The following is an 18777-nucleotide window of genomic DNA, read 5'->3' as shown; positions in this document are numbered from 1 at the left end:
AAACCCTGTAGTAAGGTCGTTGTTAAGTTAAGATATGGGGTAGGATTAAGGGATATAAAATATGTTCATGGCATTAATATGTGCTTTATAAGCACTAATAAACAGCCAATATGCTAGTAATATGCATGTTAATAAGCAACTAGTTAATAGTGAAAAATGGTCCCTAAACTAAATGACATTATTCCTATTTATAATATTAGTCAATGCTAAACAAACCAAACATTAAACAAGTCAACAAATTATAATCATATATATAGTATTTATTTACACATTTTTCTATTTACATCTCTTTGAAAACATAATTCTGTACACAGCTATTTAATTCAAGAACATTTTAGAACATTTCACTCACACCTCTTTTAAAATCCATTCTGACGTTTCTGTTTGAAGTCAAGAAACTAAGTCAAGAAGCTTGGTATCCAGAAAATCTCCCAGCACCCCACGTAGCTCGTACTGTAACTCCATGTTGTCCAGGCACTGAATGTCAGTTACAGTAAATTCCTTCAATTCTACAGCCTATCAAACAGGAGACCAGTAGAGCTGCTGAATTCACGGTTTATGCAAGAGTATATGTTGTCAAGGCAAATGTTCTGCTTTGCCACATCCTAAATGATCATGAATGTAAAATAAATATGTGACGTCATCAATCTCTAGAGTTAGGCACAACTTAACAGGCTCATGTAAACAGTATATAAAAAAATAATAATTTAAAAAAAGCAGACTCATAGAACATATCTTGTACAAAAGGGAGGAAAATAGACTTATCAAGTGCAGTTTCACTTATATTTAGTTGTATGAACTGGCACACAAATTAAAAAGCCTGATGACATGACTGAAGCAGTGCACAGTTCAAATACTGACAAAATGTAAAGTCAGAAGCTGATATCCCCAAACACATCTATTAATGACAGCATTGTACAGTCAGTACGGATTATTACATCAATATCAAAATAGGACGTCAACATGACAGGGCCATGAGCAACAGAGAAAGCAAAAAATTAAATCAGTTCTTCAGCTTGCATCTCCAGCTGCCTTTGTTCACTGAACCTGTGCCTCGCGAAACTCAAACAGCCAAAATAAGGCAAATTTTATTGACTCCATTGCAAAGCCTCATGGGCACTGTTCACATACAGAGACAAAATGAACACCCTACGAATTCTGGCCACTTCTTGAGGTAGACCAAGGTTCAATTAAGTGTTCGTAGGCGCTGTTTAAGCCAAACGATCTTACTGTGAATGTTTATAAATCATGTTTTCTGAGTGATGTCTTATTATTGCCATGAATCAGTTGGGCCAGCATCCATCCTACTGTTGCGGTTACCTCCTAGAATCTTGCAGTCTAAATGAACTTTGAAAAAATAAAATAAAATTCTTGGAAACGGTTGTGATTAAATTTAAAAAGAAAAGCATACAAAAACAAAAGAATAAATTTAGTGTATTTCAAGAGTGCATGATTTTGACATCCGGGTGACTCGTGGCATTCGGAGTGCTAATATTAGTAGAAATTAGGAAAAATTCCAGGAACAGCTGCAGACCATATTCCCACCTCCATAAATATGTCACGGTTTCAGTTCAATATCATTTCACAGACAGTTGCGCCTCCGAGGTCAGTAGGGCTCGTCATATTCGGTGACTGTGCTGGGCGAAGCCTCATCTTTTGTAATGGTTAGGGGCGTCTGCAAAAGCAAACTTCAGCCGGTAAGCTTCAGCTAGGAGAACGCTAACTTCCTCATTTCCCCAGTGCATTGTGGGTAGATTCTGGAGCAGAATCATCAGACCCTGTGGAGGATAAAGAGATTTTGTTAAAAAGGATAGTGTGCACAAACGCAACAACAATATACTTAGTCTAATCAACTAGAGGGTAGGTAGTCTGAACAACTAAATGACTAATTGTCGGTGTTAAGAAAGCCCTGTATTACTAGGCTGGGTCACAAACAGTGAGCAGGTATGTTTCTTAGTAGGGCTGGCTATTGAGACAAAATTTGATTCGATTTTGCTTCACATGCTTGAGATTTGACTCAATTTAGAACTCGATTCAATTCAATTCGCCAACTATTTATTTGGACATATAGCCGATCAGCTACAGTGCATGAAAAATCTCTCAACAAATGCTGCAAACCATACAGTAAACCCTGTCAGGTGGTACATATATTAGTGATTTGTAAACATAAATCAACATATTGCACATAATATTTTTATAGAAAAAAAAAAGATAAATAAGATTGAATAACTTTTAAATAATATAATTATTCTTCTACTTCAGTTTGTTGTTGATATATAAACACGTCATGACATACATTAAATACTGAAGAACAGGTTATGTAAAATAATAAATATGTAATATAGTGCATATATAAATAGTAAAATTATCCTTTCTAGAGTTCACTTTTACAGCTAACTATCGAAAGTCATTGATGATATGGTCATTGAAGGGTTTTCTGAGGTAAATGTAACGTTATGTGACATTGTTTACAAGCTGTTGTATTGACGTCTTTCTGGGATTGACACTTTAGAGCACAGGTGGGCATATCTGGCCCTCAAAATCAACTTTCCTGAACAAGCTAACCAAGGTCTTCAAGATTACTAAAAAGTAGTGCTGTCAAAATTAGCGCGTTAACACATGCAACACATTTTTTTTCAGTTTAACACAAAAAATATTGAACGCACTTTTTTTTAACACTTTTTTTCAATTAATGCACACTCCAACTTTGCCTCAGTGCCAAGCGTTAGTCAAACGAGCATGGAAAACGTACAGGTGACGTCGGAGCTTCAGTAGAACAACAGTCAACTGCAGTCAGATGAGATGTTGCCTGGCCATGTCAATAAAAACTAATTTTCTTGTCCTGTCAGCAGCTATACTGTGCTCGTAGCACGTGCCCTTCAATCGCACAAATGCGGCCATGCACGCTGTATACATTTTGATTGATTAATTTTTTTAATCGATTGACAGCACTACTAAAAAGCTACAGACATGTGAATAAGATCAAAGTTTGAGCTTATTTCTCCAGGAAAGTGGATATGAAGGGACAGAGTTGCCCAACCCTGTTTCAGAATTAGGTACACTGATCAGATGCATTTCTATGAAAATTATGGATGCTTTAGGGTCATGCCCATTTATCGGACATGCTGAAATACAGCTAAAGAACAGGGGCGGGCAACTCTGGCCCTCAAGGTCCACTGTCCTGTAAAGTTTAACTCCAAACCTGATCAAAATACACCAGGGGCTGGTTGCATAAACCGTTTAGACTAATCTTAAAAAGTTAGTCATCTAATTATTTTTCTTAAAGACTGGTCATGACTTTTTAAATTCAGTTATGAAAAAGTAGATTGGTCTTATTTGTACTGAAAAAGTAAGACTGATTACCCCTTGGTAACTGCTTGTTGGTCAAACTACTTCTTTAGACAGTCTTAACATGGAGGCTAAGTTTATGCAACTGGCCTCTGAAGCAGCTAACCAAGTCTTGAAGAAAACTTTACAGGCAGGTATGCCTGTAAACTGGCTTACAAAATTTGTGAAAGGGGCATAAACAGCTAGTTGGCTGATGGAAGACAGCTGAGCATCCTAATGCACACACATCCCAGGAGGAAGTGTTGCGTAGGTAAACCACATGCCTTCACTTTGCTGGAAAGAGTCTTGCTTGGCGTTTAGCAGACAAGAGAAGGCATCTTTGCTCGGAATTGTTTATTTCTTTTTCTTCAGCGGGGTCAAGCCATGCTATCACAAAGCACCATCGTATCTCTCCAAATTATTATAACTTTCAATCACAGATTCTTCAACTGCTCAATCTTAAGTGTAGGGTGAAGAGAGTGAGCTGCCTGTCAAGCTGTGTGTTTCTCTTCTCGCTCGGTGCGGTCAGGACCTCGCCGGTGGAAGCCCATTTCTCTTAGGTATAGAAGGCCAAGTCTAATTCACTCAAGGCGGCGTCAGGCGGCACCAGCAGGCCTCAGAGTCAATGACTGCATTACAGCGGCTTAGAGCCTCAATCTCCCAGCCTAATTCAACTATCCTGCTGGCCCTGATGAAGGAGAATGAGAACGCTTAATACTCCATCATAGTGGGGTACAAGGGGGATGGATGGAAGTGAGAGAGGTAAAAGAGAAGGATACAGGAAAAAAAAAAAAGTATAATAAAGAGAGTATCAAAGTTCTGCAAACATCTGATAGTTAATTAGCCAAATCCTGATTTGATTATTCATTCAAGAACTAACAAGCATCTCAACTGAATCCACTTAAAACTGCCATTATCTCCACATTTGGGATGAGCGTAATGAAAACAAACATGGATGAAAATCATCTGACATGTCTTATACGCAGTGCATGCTGCACAGAACAGCTGCAGTGTCTCAGAAATTCAAGCCTCAACACTTTAAGGCCCAAATACATCTGTGAAAAAACATAAGTGTGTGAAGAAGATTGCTTCTAGCTAGACAAGCTTGGTTTCCCACGTCACTGCATACTGGAACACGATTTGTAAGCCAATGCAAATGAGTGTTGCATTCTCAGTGTTGTCGCAAGTGGCACTAGGTGAGAAATTAAACTATACAGTCTTCTTTGGTTCTGTCTTGAGCACAGATAATTAGACTAAGATTAAAAAGCAGATAAAAGCAGGGTAATAACAATATTGTTTGTATTACAAAAGTGTTGATTGGACTTTCATTTACCCCTCGTATGTATGATTCAACGACTATGTAAATACAAATGAGTATATAATTCCCTGTGCAATTCCACAGGCACATGATTGAGGCATTTTATTAAATGCTACGAGTCGAGGGACAACACCAAAGGACAAAAGAGAAAAAAAGAAAGAAAAAAAAATTCTTCATGATGTCTAAAGTAGAACTCTGATGCTTGAGTAATTAATGAGTATTACAATGCACAGTTGGGAATATGATTGCTGAAGAATTCAGAATGAATTTCGCAATAGCATTTCTACACAGGCAAGCTTTAAGATGCTGTTAATCTTTAAAATATCTCCAATCCAATGAGATTTTCTGCATAATGTCCATGTTTTTATCGCAACACTTATGTAATGAATGATGTACTTCGTAATTGTTTTAGGGTATCTGATTAATTTAAGTACTTGAGCACAGTATAATATTCTATACTGACACTGCGATCAGTAACTATAGCCGTCAACTAGTGTTGTCAAAAGACCCGGTACTTCGGTACCAAGTCGGTACTAAAAAAATGAAAACGTTACGGTACCAGGTTTTTTTAAGTACTGGTGGTACCAAGTACCCGGTCAACTCGGTTCTTGTGAGGAAACACATCAAACTAACAAAACACTTTAAAGACAGACACCCGGATCAAATTAAAGAGTTCAAGCAGCTAAGTTTAATTTTAATTTTTAATATTTGTGTTTCCCATGCATTGATTCCATACCTTGAGTGCGGGTGTTTTTTTATCACTGTATTTCTGAAGGAAACCGACTGTCTTCAGAAAATTATGGATGTCATTTTCATTTCATCTTGCTTGTAATGCCTGAGCAGTTTGTGAGCGCAGCGCTTATTTGATTACAGCCGTTACCGGGGAAGCCTCTATCTCTCCCGCACTACAAGCGCCTCCTGCTGGCAGAAAATGAATATGCAGATATATGCCGCCACAAATAGAGTGCAAGTGTGTGGGAAACTGCTTCTGTTATGAATATTATTGAATATTTTAATTTGAATGTCGGATTGAAATGAACATCGCTGTTATTAGAGTAGTTAATCGTTAGCATAACCGCGGCTAACGCTAGTATAATGAGCATTAGAATGAAGTTTCCTTATTAACTATTTAATGCTCCAATAACTTTTATTAGGGTAAAAAAAAAAAAACAGGAGGACATGATGATATTTACTATTTTTACACACCAGAGGCTTTTAAATGAATTGTGAATCTAAAATATGCGTGTTAGAAAATGTACAAATGATTAACATTGTTTGTGTCATATCAATCAGAAAAGCAGTTCTGGGCTTTTTTTTTTTTTTTAGCTAACTTAGTTAGTTGTTATTCTTGGCTGAATAACTCTAGAAGGTTTTCAAAAGCCCTTTAAAATTAAATATGTACACAGTTTGGATTAAATGAAAGTATAGTCAAATTTTTTAGTTTTGCTTTGGTACCGAAATTGGTACAGAGAACCGTGGATTTTCACTGGTATTGGTACCGAATACTGACATTTTGGTACCATGACAACACTACTGTCAACTATATTTAAAATGAAACCATCCATGTAATAGTCAAATCAAATACTAATCAACACAGTCATCTCAGACATTTTTTTTCTCGACAAATATTAGAGCTAATTACTTAGTAATGAGCCTAGCCTTATAATTGGAAATAAATGAGTGATATAAAGGATACACACAGCTAACCAATGTGATTGACTGGGGACTGTTCATTTTCATTGCATTTAGGGACTTTGTCTCTAGAGTATGTAAACAAACATCATAATGTTAGAAGCACAGGATATTGTATAGGTGCAGATCCAATCCCTTAAGCTTGAATTGCTCCAAAGGCAGGAAAATGTCTTATTATAGAGTTTATATACAGATCAGAAGGAATAACTAACTGCATAAAATTTTTATCACAGAATTTTTCATAATAAATTGTACATTAACATATTAAATTGACAGCTCTAGTAATATAAGATTTCCATCATATCACAGACTATAACAAACATGGCCTAGCCTGAGGATTCTGTTATCTCAGAGTAAGAAGTAATGGAGATGATGTACTTTTTTGATTCCAGAATCAATGCTACAGGGAATGACTTTGACAGCCAAGTAAATTGCTTAATGTTATACAACCACACTCAAGAATGTATTTAAATCAGCTGAAGAGTTTTGGAGTTGTCACAGTCTGAACATTTCCTTACACAACCTCCACAACAGCACATTGCACTCCAACAGGTAACTGCAGATTAAATATTTTGTTAAATGTCAACAGACACTTCATAAGCTTTGTCTCCAATATTTTTTTGTGAAGTATCCATGTTCTCTTTGAATTCATGTAGACAGTTTAAAGAAGAAGAGTGAGAGCATATAAAACTTGATGGTGAATAATATCCCTGAAGATCATTCTAAGATGGTGTAGGTGTTAGTCCAAGATCTTTAGTCTTTGAGGAGTAATCTACCATTTTCCCACCTACCGAGTATGTGAACACTCAAACAAATGTGTTTTTGAGAAACAGACCTGTCTAAAGATGTCATCTGAAGATCTGACGAATTAAAAAATACAGTGCACACAACACTACTTCACTGATGTGTATGCAAAACAGTTGTCAACTATACTTAATGCAAAACCATCCATGTAATAGCCAAATCTCCTAATCAACACGGTCATCACAGCCTAGTTTTCGACAATTAACTAGATTAGGACTCTAATTACTTGTAATGAGCCAAGCCGAATAATTGGATATAAATGAAGTATCTAATGATCTACACAGCCAACTAACATAATTGATGCAGCACTGTTAATTTTTGTTGCATTTAGGGACTTTTCCTCTGGAGCATGTAGACGGATGGAACACTGTTAGTTATGAGATGCAATTACAACATTGCCAATAGCCATCATTACAGTCAATACGAAATGGATTTCACAACCCATTTTTTTTTACGTTGATCGTCTCAGAATGCCAGTTTCTGCATCAGCAGCACCACATGCATGCGCCGTGGTACTCTCGTGAATGCACGTCGAAGACTGACACGGAAGAGAAGAAATTGTTGAATAAATTCGTTACTTTTATTTTCTTTGCAAACAAAAAGTATTCTCGTAACTTCGTAAAATTACAGTTGAACTACTGATGTCACATGGACTATTTTAAAGATGTGCTTACCATCTATGCAGGGTCAGAAAGCTCTTGGATTTAATCAAAAATAACTAAATTTGTGTTCCGAAGACGAACAAAGATCTTATGGGTTTGGAATGACACGAGGGTGAGTAATTAATGACAGAATTTTCATTTTTGGGTGAACTATCCCTTAAACGTAGAGGCTAAGTTTATGCAACTGGCTTCAGAAAACTGACATGTATTAAAGACATCAGTTGGAATATCATATTTACATTAAGAATGGTTTTACCTGCATTTTTACGTGCATTTTATACATTAATAATCTTCTGTAGTGCTGTTACATTGCAAAAATATCTGGATAGCATTTTGAGAATCACGCATGGTTCTGCTTTCAAAACAGAACAGAATATTTATGTTGAAATAAACTAACAGTTAGTTAGTTAGACATGCAGCAGATTCAGCCTCATCTAAAGTGACTTATATTGCATTTCCAACAGGAACAGTCCCTCTGGAGTACCCCGGGGTTAAGTGCCTTGCTCCAGGGGCGTCAACGATACTGGTAAATCCTAGTAATTCTCCAGGTTCACAAATAGTCCCTTTCCATTACTAGCCCAGATCTAAATCAACACAGATCATAAAGGCAACACCAACACCGTCTATGACACCATTCCCAAGTTGTCTCAATGCATACATTACATAGAAGAGTACATGACAGTAATAAACTGGAACAGACTTTAATCAAGTCACACTGTGCAACTGGACATCAATAATAAATACCATTCAGCACCAAAAGCGACGGACGTAAGGTGTACAGTAATGCTAGTTTAAAAGGTTGGCATAATTATGAACAAAAACATGGCTAAAAGCCTAGTTAAACTGCTAAGGTGAAGAAATGCTGAAAAAAAAACTTAGGAAAGATAATGACTTTGACTTGAAGAGGATTTTCTTCAGAGGCGCCATTTATCTGGACGCACCCCAAGGCATTTTGATTGTTCTCTTCTGTTTCAGTTCATCTTCGGTGACGATAGAATTGTGTTTGCTAACTGACATGAAGGATCCCGCATGATTGTTCTCTAGCCTAACAGCATTCAAGCCGAACAGATAATCATAGGCAAAGAGTTGCAATTGTGCATTTTGATGCAGACGTTTTGGACTGGCACCATAACGATGCCTCACTACTGCCTGCTGTTGGCAAACAACTTTGGCATAGCAGAGACCGGTTACTATATACAAGTCTCTGGTGAAGGAATGTTTGCCACCAAGGATTATGCCGAGCGTAGACTTTTAGCCCCTCATCTTCTCGCTGAGCCCTCCTGAATTTGTAAGAATCGATCAGGGGCTCAAGAACAGCGACGCAGTCACTCCATCAAACGGCAAAGTCGCAGCTCTGCAGATTCTGAGTGTTTGATCCCTGTGTTTTAAACACTCGTGAGACTAACCGGTAGAGACGTGGTGATTGATTGCAAGGAACTTTATAAACAGCTTTGTTTATCAAGGCTTCTGCAAGACGGAGAAGCGATAGGTTGAGTCTCGGCATTCGGGTGCACGGGGAAGGAGCAGAGCTGTAATTACTTCCAGGATATTAAGTCCTCCATGCTTTTCCTTGTCTCTTTTTGGGATAAATTGTCCCTGCCTCTCGTTGAGCGAGCTCCCTGCAACAACAGTGACACTATCATTAAACTGTATTAACGCACATTTACAGGCAGGAGGGTTGCTCTTCATTCGGGACCTGCACGTATGACGATTAATCATTACCGGTGAGTCTCCTCCAGAAGCTCTAGTGTGGACAAAATTACAAGTTCTCTGATGAATGTGCTAGGTTTTCGATTAATCAGGAAGAGTTAATTTCACCTAATCCTTCAGTGCAACCGTACTAATAGAGTCAACACTATAACTCAGTTACTAGATGGCAAGGAAAATATCTGCACTGCTATAAATCTCAAGAGATGGGTTTCTTAAAATTGCATGCAAATTCCCCACTGACTAACTGTAATCTTACACTCTACAAAACACACAAACTAATAATGAATTTGCTGAGGCCCCCAAGAGGGATCAAGATATGACACTGACACTTTGAATTCATTTTAAGCCAAACCAGGCCCTAAACAAAATGAAACTTTCAATCCACAAACAATTAGACAGTGAATCACACTTAATTACAGCTCGCTGTGAACTGTTTAAATCCAATATGCATGTAAAATGGGAAGTTAATTAAAAAAGTGCTTGACATTTGCAATGCCGAGCAGCTACATAGAATGCAGATTTTTTTCTTGCTAATGAAACTAAGCTGCAGAAACCCAGAACTGTTAAGACTGGCATCACAACCATTTGCTCATTAACATGTGACCACCCACATTTATGTACAAGCACATACGTAGTATTCAGAAACTTACCCATCATCCAGAGAGACATAACGAGTAGGACGTTTCCCCCATATTCAAACTTTATTCGTAAATATCTGTTACACCAAGTATGAAGTGACTGATAGCAAATGACATTGGTTCCTGTGTTTCATTATTTTCAGGGGTCAACTATTATTTCTAAAGAAGTTGCATAAGATTTACATATTGCCCAAACCAAAATGCACCTTATTTAAAAATATATTATTTTTTTTGTTCTTTTCAGATACACATTTAATGTGCATCTCTATTATGATAATGGCAGTCTTATACTTGCACTTTATACAGAGAATACAAATAACCTACTGTTGCTATGGTTACCATCAATGTGATTTCTGAAAATGCACGCTTTGACTGATATATCATTGGTTTTGGTTACTGAAATGTTATCATGTTGTTGAAGTTATATGTAGAATTATAATATGCTTTTATGTGGTATAGACCAGTGTTTCCCAACCTTTTTTTAGTCGCGGCACCCTTTGGAAATTTTAACAAACTTGTGGCACCCTACAAAATTTATTTTGCCACAATATTTGAAAAATATATATTTGAATATTTTAATTTCTAACTTCGATATGATAATTTGAAAAGTATAGATATTCGGTACAACAGGGAAGAACTGCAGAATATAATGTCATACAGATATTTTTAATATGATTAAAAGATTTTGTCCATCAATGGTGGCAATCAGTAGGCTAATTTCTAATGAAGAGACCAATTTTCAATTTTCAATTTTCAAAAACAATCAGTGTTTTTTAAATTTTACAGTGGGGTAATTTTGGTGCATTCTGTCACGAAAACAAATTCCTCGTATGTGTAAACATACCTGGCAATAAAGCTCATTCTGATTCTGATTCTGAGATAGCTTGATTTCAAACTTTGAATTGAATAAAAAAATGACAAGTAAGCAGTCAGTAAAAAAATAAGAACAAATAAATTAATTAATAATGATAGCACAAATAAAAAATAAAGACAGACCTTCGGATTAAATAAATTGCTTTTTAGTTTTTCAGGTAGGTCTAACAGTAGGGTTAAGATATTTAACTTTTTTTTTTTTTTTACCAATTATCCAAATAATGTTTAGTCCTAGAAAGCTATTATTATCAGAACACGTGAGCATAAGAGGTAAGCCATTCATAAGAAGTTATTAAAACATAGAAGTCTTATAGGTGACATCAGTATTTCTTTCTATCCCAAAATGACAATACATAAGTAATTTTAGGACGTCTTTCTCAAAGAATGTAAACACTGTGGGGAACCTGTTTTAATAGTCTTTGTTTTTCCAATACTGGAAGTGGTGCAGATATCATACATTTCCCCTTTAAAGGTACAGTACTAAAACCCTCTTATTTTAATTCTCAAACAAAAACTTGTATGTAACTAGTACTTGACTTGCATTACTCTAAAAAAGAAAAAAAAATAGTGTACTAAAACTAACTTGGCACAGTGAGCAAAACTATTTAGTTTCTGTCACTCTAGCACTTGATGAAATGAAGAATCTCAGTGATGTACACACTCAAGAACACGAGTTTAAAAGCTGTATTAGCTCAGAAGTTCGAGCGGTAAGCCAATCAGCCACATGCCCCTAAGAGCCCGCACAACAAATTAAGAGTGTGTCTGCTTGCAGTTATTCACACAGACAGCGAATCCATTTAGTTTCGGCTGTTTGAACCACCTGAGGTGGAACGAGACAAAACATTAGGAGCTGATAGTTGCTGCTTTTTAATTTAGCAGCATAATGAACGTAACAAGCATGAACCACCCTGCTTCCCCTCTGAGTTCTTTTACTTTTATTTATTCAGTCATTTTCGAAAGACAAGAGGAAAGCGAATATGACATATTCTTTGCATTTGTTCCATTCGAAGAGGAGTTAGTGAAAATATCCAGGGCAAAATAATCTGATGCATACAGAACTAGATTTTTTTCATTTTCTGAGGAAAACGTGCTTGTCCATGCCATACTCAAAGTCAATATATTAGGGTGTTTTTCCATATTAGGTTCCAAAAAATATTAAGCAGCACTGGTACCAGCATTGATAATAAATCAGAATATTAGAATGATTTTTGAAGGACACTGAGGACTGTAGCAATGACAGATAAAAATTCAGCTTTGCCACCACAGGAATAAATGATAAATTAGGTTTAAAACCTCATTATTTTCTGTGGAGACACGAATAAGTTGGGGTGGAAGGGGGGAAAGACAACCAAAAACTACAGGGTGGCAATTACATAGAAGAGACTACCCAAAGAGCTTGTTGCAATGTTAAATTAAGCGTGAATAAAGCACAGAAATAACCAAAGGATCATACAGATATTGTCCGTGTTCATGTCCAGCTAGTGCAGATCACAAGCTATTAATATGCACAACTAATGAAGCCAGTATGAAGGTGTTCATCATATAGAGGGAAGAAGCTAATTTCACGGACAGCGTAATATACAACCCCCTTTTAATTAAGCCTCACGTTTGCATATGGTGGACATAATAATTGCACATAACTCCATGTTTTCCGCTTCATGTTTTGTAGAGATAGCAGCGGTCTGCCCTGGGGTCTTGCACTAAGGCTTCAGTGAGTACTTGTGCAGTCAACGCTCTTCCAAAGATAGCTGGCATGCGCACACACATATTAAAGTGCTGCTTTGTGATTAAACTAGCTCCTGTTCTGCCGTAAACTCCATTTAAATCAACCCATTAAAACTCCAAAGTGGAAGATTGATTTCTCCGATTCCTCCTTCCATCCAGGCATAAACGCGTTATCAGAGCTCACACCCGACTGCATCTCAGCGGTTAGAGAGGACTCTATGAACTGCCATGTTAAAGCTTTGAGACACAAGTGAGACTGCAAAACTTAATAGCAACAAAGTGCGTTCAAGATGTGTGTTATTTAGAGTTGACTGCAATGAAGGTTATGACTGTCTATGTCCTGAAAACGGGTAGCATGGGAGAAAAGAGGTTAAGCTAACTGATGTCGACAAACAAAGTGACGCTCCCACTGGAAAAAGAGTCAAACTCTTGTTTCGAAAACATTGTTTGTGTTTGAAACATTGGAAACAGCATTTTAAGGCATCATCTTCAATGCTAAGTCTTGCTCCAAATGGCAGACAGTAACATTACTAACATATGTTTGGCTAAAATCTAAGGTTTAACTGCACATATCCTATATGAAGAAGGCAATCCCAGAATGCTTCCAGTAAGTGAGAAAATAAATGTCAACTGGGGTTCGGAAAAGTTATGTAGCCTGAGCGTGATCAATTCCGATGAAGATTTTGATACAAAAATATGGTCAAATAGAAACATTTGTATTCATGCATTTTTGTATTGAGATATAAACATTTTCTCTTGCCTTGGGTTTATTTTTTTGCTTGCATTCTGGGATGAGGTATTTTAGGGGGCAGTATAATTACGCTTTTGTTAGGAGAAAACCAAAGATGCCTGTGTGATCTAGTCATTGTCCTTTGATAAGGACTGCTGAAAGAGTTATCTAGGTTATTTACAGATTAAAAAAAATAGTATATATTTTTGTATTCTACTAGGCATTTGAGACAACGGGGCTCTAAAAAGCGAAACAAAATCCTATTGATAAAGAGAGAAAATCGGTAATCACAGACCAAAAAGGGAACAGGTTCTCGGGCCATTAGCTGCACCAAAGGCTTTCTCATTACGTGATAAACAAACCCCTAATGAGAGCTCATTTGCTGCATATTGCCCTTACTAAATGGCATCAGGGGTTGACATTTGGCTGTCTGTAACCTGCCGTGGTACTCCGCAGGGAAGAGGCGGGCAGCTCATAGCCAATGTTCAACTAAACATGGCCTAGCCTCTCTTTCATTCAGATCTTTACCTGCCTCGATGTGATTTTAAGTATGAAAAAACAGAAGTCATTAGTATCGGCAGTACCATGCAGTGAATACGAGGAGCTTAGAGCACAGATAGCAGCAGCCATTATGCCTCCACGCTCACTTACCCAAGCATTAGAGCTTCTCGTCAAAACACACCAGTGCCCAATTTATTCTTTTGCATTGTTTGTTTTTTGCTTCAAAAGACATCAAGTGCAGAGTCTTAACTGGAGCTTTTAATTCTCAAGTGTAGAACTGATGCAGTAGACACTGATATTTATGAAGGTCACAATAAACTACTGAGTACAAACCAAGGGCTGAAAGTTTAGCTAGTTAGCATGGTCCGTTTAGCGAATGCTGGCAGATGCTGTAACAACAGCATTATGGGAGCAACAATGAGCTTTCTCCATTGTGAATACTGTGTATTTTGATCAACTTCATTTTTTATAAGCAACAAATTTAAAATATATCACTGTTTTAAAGTAGATCAGGGTGTCATTCTCAGCTTAGGTAAACCTATATTTTTTATTTAGTTCTGCGAGGCATTTCATGTGTGCGACTACTATGAAGTATAAATTATATACCACAAAATAAGCCATTTGCACCAACTTTCTAACTGCAAGAAACATGCTTGAATGTTAAGCATGCACATAGCCAAGAGAAATTAAGATGACAACCTGACAATAGCTCAGACACCAAACAAGGCAGATGTTGCGTGAACCAAATACCATAAAAATCATTCACCAATATCTTTTAAAAAAATTTCTCATAAAAGGGATACTCCACCCCAAAATGAAAATTGTCATTAATCACTTACCCCCTTGTCGTTCCAAACCCGTAAAAGCTTTGTTTGTCTTCGGAACACAATTTAAGATATTTTGGATGAAAACCGGGAGGCTTGTGACTGTCCCATTGACTGCCAAGTAAATTACACTGTCAAGGTCCAGAAAAGTATGAAAGACGTCGTCAGAATAGACCATCTGCCATCAGTGGTTCAACCGTAATGAAGCGACGATAATATTTTTGTACACGAAGAAAACAAAAATAATGACTTTTTAAAAATAATGATTTAAACAATTAGTCTATTCTGTGTCTCTCCACATCACCGTAGCGCCATTTTGGAGAATATCCGACAGCCGCACTGCACGGATGCGCTGTTTTCGTTCAAATCAAAGCGTAAATACACGTAGAAAACGTATCCTTGCTGCGTGGCTGACACAGAATAGCGTACGCTGCTTGCGTTCAGCGGATATTCTCCAAAATGGCGCTACGGTGATGCGGAGAGACACAGAGGAGACGAATTGTTGAATAAAGTCGTTATTTTTGTTTTCTTCACGTACAAAAAGTATTCTCGTCGCTTCATAAAGTTACGGTTGAACCACTGATGGCAGATGGACTATTCTGACGATGTCTTTCATACTTTTCTGGACCTTGACAGTGTAATTTACTTGGCAGGCAATGGGACAGTCACAAGCCTCACGGTTTTCATCCAAAATATCTTAAATTGTGTTCCGAAGACGAACACAGCTTTTACGGGTTTGGAACGTCATGGGGTAAGTGATTAATGACAAAATTTTCATTTTGGGGTGGAGTATCCCTTTAAGAGCGGTTTCTGTTTCCCAACCCTACCTACAGGTAAGATGACAACACATCATTATGCACATTATGAGGAGTGCAGGAAGGGTAAAAGTGGGTCAGATTGGTTCATACAGCAGGTTTCCATGAGGGCGCTGTGGTATAGTCCTTTTAACCTTTACTCTGTCCCAGTAAAGATTTCCCCCCTGCTTCAATACTCATTAATTGCCCTCCTGCCAAGAATAGAAGCCATTACAAATGCCCTGAAATACCAGGGGGTCAGACAAAAGTCACAGTGAAACATAAGAAACACCTATTCCTCTGACGCATTAAAAAAACCCGCATGGATATCTACATCATTTACACTGTTATGTTTAAATGGGATAGTTCACGCAACAATGTCAAATTCTGGTCATTATTTTCTCACTCTCATCCAATTTCAAACTTGTAAGACTAATTGACTGACTTCTGTGGAATACAAAAGGAGAATATCCAGGCCGTTCCTCTTCATACAATAAATATGAGCTCCTAAAATGATCTGATCTTACTTGCATTTGAGAACACTGGCCCAGCAGGATGCGTCTCACCAGGTTTGAAGTCAATAACAATTGGTCTTGAGACAGAACCAATGAAGTTTGATTTTATTGATGTTTAACTTGAAGTGTTTTGACATTTGGCGGTATGAGAGTACAAATAACATTTCACTACGTTGAAGAGGAAGATTTATTTTTGGCAAATAATGATAAACAATTGTATGACTTCAGGAGACACTGAATATTCATATGGGACATATGTTTATGATGCAGTTTGAAGTTCATTCATCCTTGGCAGACTATGAATCACAGTAAACAGCTCGTTTTGTGTTTGAATTTTCATTTTTGGGTGAACAATTCTTTTAAATAGACATTATTTAATGACAGCAAAAATGTATAATGGATAGTGTTTAATTAAGGATTTATACAATTTCTGATTTCTTAATTTTCAAGAGCCATTAACTCTTATGCTCATTAAGAAAGCCTTCGTTAGCAGGCTCATGTTAGCATTCAATCTCTCTCGAAATACGCTTCATACAGTCTCGCTGCATGCAAGATATACTTGAAAAATCACTAAAAATTATCCGCCCATCAATCCATCTCTTTTCAGTTTGCATTCCTCTGAAAAACTGTGTATACAACACTTGAGAAAATATGGGGATTTAAGTATTTCTTGAAAGCCTGTCCTAATAAGAAAAAAAATCCAAAATAAAAATGCCTTTTTTTATGTTTAGGAAGATATATGAAGGGCTAAATGGAGTGAGAGAAAGAGAAAGCCAGAGGCCATCTTTAAGACACATACTGCGAACTCCTGCAATCCTACTGCTATGAAAGACCAGTGTCCCAAAAGACAAGACAAATTTTCACAGTTTGATATGCTGGGATAGAATGATAACTCACTCTAATAACTCACTGAATGGAGATTTATTTAATTCTTCACATCGAGCCTTTACTTCAATCTCAATCTCTCCCGTTGAATCAAAATTATCTTCATAAGAAGGATCAAATTCACAGATATTTTCAAACTTAAAGGGTTATTAAAATTACCCCATGATTTACTCACCCTCAAGCCATCCTAGATGTATATGACTTTCTTATTTCAGACGAATACAATCGGAATTATATTAAAAAACATCCTGGCTCTTCCAAGCTTTATAATGGGAGTGGATGGTAGCCCAAAATTTGAAGTCCAAAAAATTAAACCAATTCATTAAAAGAAGTCCACACGGCTCCGGGGGCTTAATAAAGGCCTTCTGAAGCAATGCGATGCGTTTGTGTAAGAAAAATATCCATATTTACAACTTTATAAACCTTAATCTCTAGCTTCTGCCAATGCTGTTTCATGCATTCAGAGTTGTTTACACTGTTAAAGAGTTGGATTCTCATGACAAAGTTTAAAAAAACAATTTGGACGTATGACAGTAGTTCTGTGCCAAAAATCTTACTTCCGGGTTCGTACAACTTTCAGAGAGTTTTTTTCGATCGTGGTTCTGGCTCTTCCAAGCTTTATAATGGGAGTGGATGGTAGCCCAAAATTTGAAGTCCAAAAAATTAAACCAATTCATTAAAAGAAGTCCACACGGCTCCGGGGGCTTAATAAAGGCCTTCTGAAGCAATGCGATGCGTTTGTGTAAGAAAAATATCCATATTTACAACTTTATAAACCTTAATCTCTAGCTTCTGCTAACTGTCATACATGCATTCACGAGAGAGTGGTGTCCAGTGGATGACGTAGGCGTAGCGTTAACTCTGGTGAGAATATGCTAGTCTCGCGAGAAACAAGTTTGATCGTGGCTCTTAATGACGTAACTGAGGGTGGAACTCCTTATATGGGCATTTCTCCTGGAAGAGCGCGCCCGCGCACGCATCGACCAGAGCAAGAGCGAGATCACACCCATCAATGCGCTTCATCCACGGGACTTGCTCGGGAAGAATGTGTCCAAAGAAGTGTGTTTTTGGTTGTAAGGGAAAGATATCTTTGTTCAGCTTCCTAAAGAACCCAGCGTTATGTAAACAGTGGATACAGTTTGTTTTTCCGGGGCAGCAATGGAGTTTTACAAGTGTGTTTGTTGACGAACGTTTTATAAACAAGGCCCAGTTCGACGCTGGATTTGCACATCATTTGATACTGAAAGATGGAGCTGTCCCAGCTATAAAAGATCCAGGTCATGATTCAGAACTGCAGACGGTAAGTGAAAGGCATCAAATGTCTGTTTTGTTGGCATTCGGTGCCCAAGTGCTCGTCACTCTTTAGCTCCGCCCATGGCACACCTCCAGGAGCTTGGCTTTTTCCAGAGAGAACCGTAAAGCTGTATCTTTCTTTTATAAATATGATAAAACTAAAGACTTTTTGGAGATAATCCTCCGACATTTTTCTTTACAAATCCTCGTTTTGTACTACTAATTCGTGACCGGTGTTTTGTTCCGTTCTCTCCTCTGCACTTCCACGTTCGTCACTTCCGCGTTTGTCACCGCGTTTGCCTACGTGCTACGTCATCCGCTGGACGCCAGTCTCTCGTGAACGAGCGTACGACAGTTAGCGGGAGCTAGAGATTAAGATTTATAAAGTTGTAAATATGGATGTTTTTCTTACACAAACGCATTGCGTCGCTTCGGAAGGCCTTTATTAACCCCCCGGAGCCATGTGGACTTCTTTTATAATGGATG

At 37.6% G+C, this 18777-nt stretch overlaps 1 protein-coding gene across 2 annotated transcripts in view; it reads right to left on the bottom strand.

The window, feature by feature from the left end:
• Nucleotides 1-248: 248 nt before the first annotated feature.
• Nucleotides 249-18777, bottom strand: part of LOC107689730 (TBC1 domain family member 22B-like) — a 163240-nt gene continuing 144711 nt past the window's right edge. For both annotated transcript variants that reach the window (XM_016487862.1, XM_016487860.1), the window contains one exon: nt 249-1778. In XM_016487862.1, the coding sequence (XP_016343348.1) occupies nt 1650-1778 (129 nt within the window). In that variant the 3' untranslated portion in view covers nt 249-1649. The remainder of the gene's footprint in view (nt 1779-18777) is intronic.

The sequence above is a fragment of the Sinocyclocheilus anshuiensis genome, unplaced genomic scaffold (genome assembly GCF_001515605.1).
Source record: "Sinocyclocheilus anshuiensis isolate Anshui unplaced genomic scaffold, SAMN03320099.WGS_v1.1 scaffold1014, whole genome shotgun sequence".
Classification (NCBI taxonomy): domain Eukaryota; kingdom Metazoa; phylum Chordata; class Actinopteri; order Cypriniformes; family Cyprinidae; genus Sinocyclocheilus; species Sinocyclocheilus anshuiensis.
This window is presented reverse-complemented; position numbering and strand designations above follow the sequence as displayed.